The sequence below is a fragment of the Acomys minous genome (assembly GCF_964271855.1).
Source record: "Acomys minous genome assembly, chromosome: 3".
NCBI lineage: Eukaryota > Metazoa > Chordata > Mammalia > Rodentia > Muridae > Acomys > Acomys minous.
This window is the reverse complement of record NC_140485.1, coordinates 116189677-116194563: the sequence shown is the minus strand read 5'-3', so window position 1 is coordinate 116194563 and position 4887 is coordinate 116189677. Positions and strand designations below refer to the sequence as shown.

The 4887-nt window shown below is 44.6% G+C and overlaps 1 protein-coding gene across 1 annotated transcript; it reads left to right on the top strand.

Moving 5' to 3' along the window:
• Window positions 1-1295: 1295 nt before the first annotated feature.
• On the top strand, window positions 1296-2339 carry LOC311594046 (trace amine-associated receptor 4; the record flags this gene model as incomplete). The annotated part of the gene is made up of 1 exon (XM_084775459.1): window positions 1296-2339. The coding sequence occupies one exon, from the start codon at window positions 1296-1298 to the stop codon at window positions 2337-2339; it is 1044 nt and encodes a 347-aa protein (XP_084631585.1).
• Window positions 2340-4887: the final 2548 nt, after the last annotated feature.

The window sequence follows — 4887 nt, the reverse complement described above, 5'->3', positions numbered from 1 at the left end:
TTAAATTTCTATATCCAAAGCCAATAAAATATATTATAGTGTTAATTCAGATTTCAAACACTCCACAGATACTGGATCAATTATTGAGGTATTACAGCTAATGAGAGAAAAATTGTTGCCAGGGATGCTGTATTCCTGCTGTTGTTTTCTTGGTGTAAATTGGTTTCAGGATGCATTGTGTATTTCCTTTCCTGTGGAGTCAGTGAGTTTCAGTATGTTTTCAGGTCAAAGTCCATTTCTGCAATCTGCCGCTTGGTCTCACACATGCCTGCCATTGGCTATCAGAAAGTCATGTTGAGATTCAGCATTGCGGGGGGCGGGGGCGTGGGGGGTGGAGGGAAAGAACTCTGTCACGATAAAACCTGAGTGAGTCAGCCGCATTGTTTTCAGCTAACTGATGTTACAAAATGACAGGTTAGATAATTTACATCTGCATATCTAATTTGATAGCAGTATGAAACCTGGAATCTATGTCCCTGTTGGCCCTCAACCACAATTCGGCTTCCTGAAGGCAGGTGCTAAATGTCTTGAGAGCCGCTGAGACATGAGGAGTCTGACAGTTCATGCGTTTTTTCTTCATTTTGAACATTACTTATGTCCGGTCTTCTCATCTTGGCCATGCTTTTAATCTAAGTTCTGCAGACCCTATTCTGCACTATGCAAAGAGAGACGCTTCTGAGTGAAGGGGTCAGAGGCAGCAGCATTTGTGGCTGTTCATGGAAAAGACTGTTTTGTAAAAGCAGAAGTCCAGCTTCATGTTAAAACCCCCATTTGGCTTAAGCTGCCGTTCTAGGGCTCATGGTTATTCCTGAGTGGATTTCAATCCTGGAAATGGAATAATAGAACTGGACAGGGAAGAGTCTAATTCAGTTTATGGAGTCAGGACTACAACTTAACAGATGGTGTATACTTCCTCCTAGGATGTATGGATGTTGGGGGACTACACCAATCCAGGTTTGTTTGTTGTTCATTTGTTTGTTTTCAGTTGCCTTCCTTCTCAAGGTTTGGCCTCAGCTTCCAGTGTTGTCCTCTCAGGAGAGGTTGTGAGAGGCAAACTTGCAGCCCCATCTGAGAGTCAGAGCCTAAGCTTAAGGAAGATCTACAGTGATTCATAAACCCACTAATTTGGGGAACACATTCCTGCTCAGCAGGGGCTTCCAACTTGGCTCAGACTTGCAGGCCAGCTAAGACTCAGTGGACAATCACCCTCACAGTGGTTTATTGTTCTTTTCCTTCTTCCACAGGAAGGACCAGCTGGTGTGAAGAGGCCTCATCCTCCCCACCAGGCAGAGACAATGAGTGAGCCTGATGTCTGGACGCCCACTGAAGTCCAGTTCTGCTTTGCTGGGACCAACAATTCCTGCCCTAGGCATGTGAGGCCCACTCTGGTTGTCTGGGCCATGTACCTTGTCATGGTGGGGGCAATAGTGATGACCATGCTGGGCAACATGGTCGTGGTCATCTCCATTGCTCACTTCAAGCAGCTCCACTCCCCAACCAACTTCCTCATTCTGTCCATGGCCACCACGGACTTCCTGCTGAGCTGCGTGGTCATGCCCTTCAGTATGATCAGGTCCATCGAATCCTGCTGGTATTTCAGTGACCTCTTCTGCAAAGTTCACAGCTGCTGTGACATCATGCTCTGCACCACCTCCATTTTCCACCTGTGCTTCATCTCAGTGGACCGCTACTATGCTGTCTGTGACCCTTTGCACTATGTCGCCAAGATCACCATCCCTGTCGTACAGGTCTTCCTACTCATTAGTTGGGCCATTCCCATCTTTTTTGCTTTTGGTTTGGTATTCTCAGAATTAAATTTGATTGGTGCTGAGGATTTTGTTGCAGCCATTGAGTGTAAAGGTTTGTGTGTGTTGATATTTAACAAGCTCTGGGGGGTGCTGGCTTCCCTCATAGCTTTCTTTCTGCCTGGGACAGTGATGGTGGGGATTTACATACACATTTTCACAGTTGCCCGGAAGCATGCCAGGCAGATTGGTGCAGGTCCTAGGATGAAACAAGGCACCTCAGAAAGCAAAGTGAAGGCCACATCCAAAAAGGAGAGCAAGGCCACCAAGACTTTAAGCATAGTCATGGGGGTGTTTGTGCTGTGCTGGCTCCCGTTTTTTGTCTTGACAATCATAGACCCTTTCATTGATTTTACAAGCCCTGAAGATTTGTATAATGTTTTCCTCTGGCTCGGGTACTTCAATTCCACCTTCAATCCCATCATATATGGCATGTTCTATCCTTGGTTTCGCAAGGCCCTGAGGATGATAGTCACAGGGATGATCTTCAGCTCTGACTCTTCTACCTCAAGCCTGCATCCTGCACATCCTTAGGCCTTCCTCCCTGTTAGGCCTGACTCTTCTCAAAGAATGAGTCTTAGATGCTTTTTCTCCCATAGCAAAGAGGGGTTGAATGGCTAAATGAGAAACCTGTTGCAGATTTTATGACTACCTGTGCACACAGTAGACCTAGTGAGATTTTCCTTTTTTTTTTTTTTTTAATTTTTAACTGTTCCTGTACATGTGCCAGTGTGTGCATATGGGCGCATGCTCGTGGGTATGTGTGTATGTGTACTAACCCTACAGAGCAGTTTATTTCTTTTTGTTGTCTTTGACACTCTTTTGAACAAACAAGAATAGAAACAGAGACAAGTTCCTTCAAAGCCTGCTGATTCCTGAATTATGAAGTTTAAGGGTTTGTTCCTTTGGCTTAGACTTTCTGAGAACCTGGGCATCAATAGAGGAGACACAAACATCCTCTCCAGCACAGTACCAACTTAAGAACAAATAAAGAATCCTGGACACAGCTTACCTTGTCCTTTTGAGTCCTGAGAGCATCTAGTACATGATCCTCCAATGTGAGATTGTGAGCAGAAGCTTGTTTGGGACATGCAGTTTCTAGACGAAGGCAGCATGGCTTGTCATGGGAAACAAAATTGTTAATGCCCAGCTGGTGCTCTGGAGAGGGTCCAGGGTAGTTTCTCTCTGGGGTTGGAAGCGGATGCCCTTCTAGTTCACTTTATCTTTTGGGTGGGCAGAGCTGATGGCTCAGGCAACCGATCAGGATTGAAAGAAGAAAAAGGAAGGAAAGGGAAAAAGAGTCCAAGGTTTCTTCTCTAGGGACTGGCTGTACTGCGTCTGAGGAGAACTTAAACTGATCGCCTTTTTTCCTATGGCTGAGGCTGTAAAGGCGGCTTCTGGCTAGAAACTGCACGGGGGTCGTAAAAGGAGGCTCTTTGATCTGTAGATAGGCCTCTTTGTGGAGATCTCCAATAAGTTGGTATAAACTTAGGCTTATTAGCTATAGAAGGCTGATGGCCCTGAGTCTGCTATATATTTGCAAATCTACAGAGAAATAAGAAGTAAGAGAGAGATAGAAAATAAACCACTCACACAGATACATTCAAGAGAAGAGGATCAGGAGAAAAGATGGATGAAGTCAGGCATCTTAACTTCAACTGAACTTAAGCTGCTCAGTCTTTCTTCCTCTGCTCTCCTCAAGTTTCTCCTCAATTTTCTCCTTCATTTTCTCCTCTGTTCTCCCTCATTTTCTCCTCTGTTCTCCTGCTCACGTTTATTGTAGCCCATACTTATACTTCTGAGAAAAGGGAATTACCTCATAGTCAAAAGAGTACAATTAATCACAAAAACAGATGAATCCTAAAACACAACAGGTTACATGTTTTAAAGCTAAACATTTCTTATCTATGTATTCATTACATAAGTTCATGGTGAGTTCAGAATGATGAAGGTTGGCAAGGGTCTAAGGTTAACAGGGTCTGAAACTTACAAGAGTATACAACTTATCAGTTAGGACGGACCTGCTTATACATTATCCAGCTATCTCTCAGTTCGTTACGAGCTCTGGACAACAATTTTGTCTGTCTTTCATTCTAAGAAACAGAGTAAATTCAGACATCTCTAGGTAACTTCATTCCACATAGGTTCACATGGAGTTTAAACAAATTTGGCTATATTTATGGTCAAATACCAAGATTCGTGGTGCCATCTGCGGTGGAGGCTTTATCTGAAGCCACAAATCTGCTGGTAGGCTATCCTAAGTGAGGCATCTGGAGGTCCACAAAAGTATTTATTGCAGCCATAAACTAACTTTAACTTTTAAAGCTATTTGAGTCAAATCAGGAATTCCATAATCAGGGATTAATTCATCTGGAAAACAAAAAGTACATCTTCAAAAAGATCCTCTAGGAAGTTTGCTCAATCAGAGCTGGTCAGTACCCAGAAAATAACAATTCACACCAATGCCAGATGTATTTAGTTTTGGTTTTTCGAGACAGGGTTTCTCTGTGTAACCTTGGCTATCCTGGACTTGCTTTGTAGACTGGGCTATCCTGGACTCGCTTTGTAGCCTGGGCTAGCCATGGATGTAGTCCTGGCTGTCCTGGACTCACTTTGTAGACCAATCTGGCTTTAGACTCACAGTGATTTACCTGCCTCTGCCTCCCTGGGTGCTGGGATTAAAGGCATGTGCCACCATTCCTGGCTCTAATGCCAGATTTCAGAGAGATACAGCAGTGCACAATTGACAGGGTAGTCAGAGGTTCAAGCCATTCTGGGGCACATCACAATACAGACCTTGCAAATATTGGATCACCTCCAGAGATCTCTCATGCCTCCTGGACTTTCCCAAATCAATGGCTCCTGACAGCATGTCAGAGGCTGGAATCAGTTTCGGGCTACATCGTGGTATAAGACCTTGCAAACACCAGATCACCTCCTAGACAGCCCACATGCCTAGTTAGCCCCCTCAACAGGGCGGCTCTTGGCATAAAATGAGAGAAGGGAGCAGCACCTGTGTCAGCATAGAGTCAGTAGGCCAGTGAGGACAGGCTGAGCTTGAAGGGTGTGAGAGGCAAGGCTG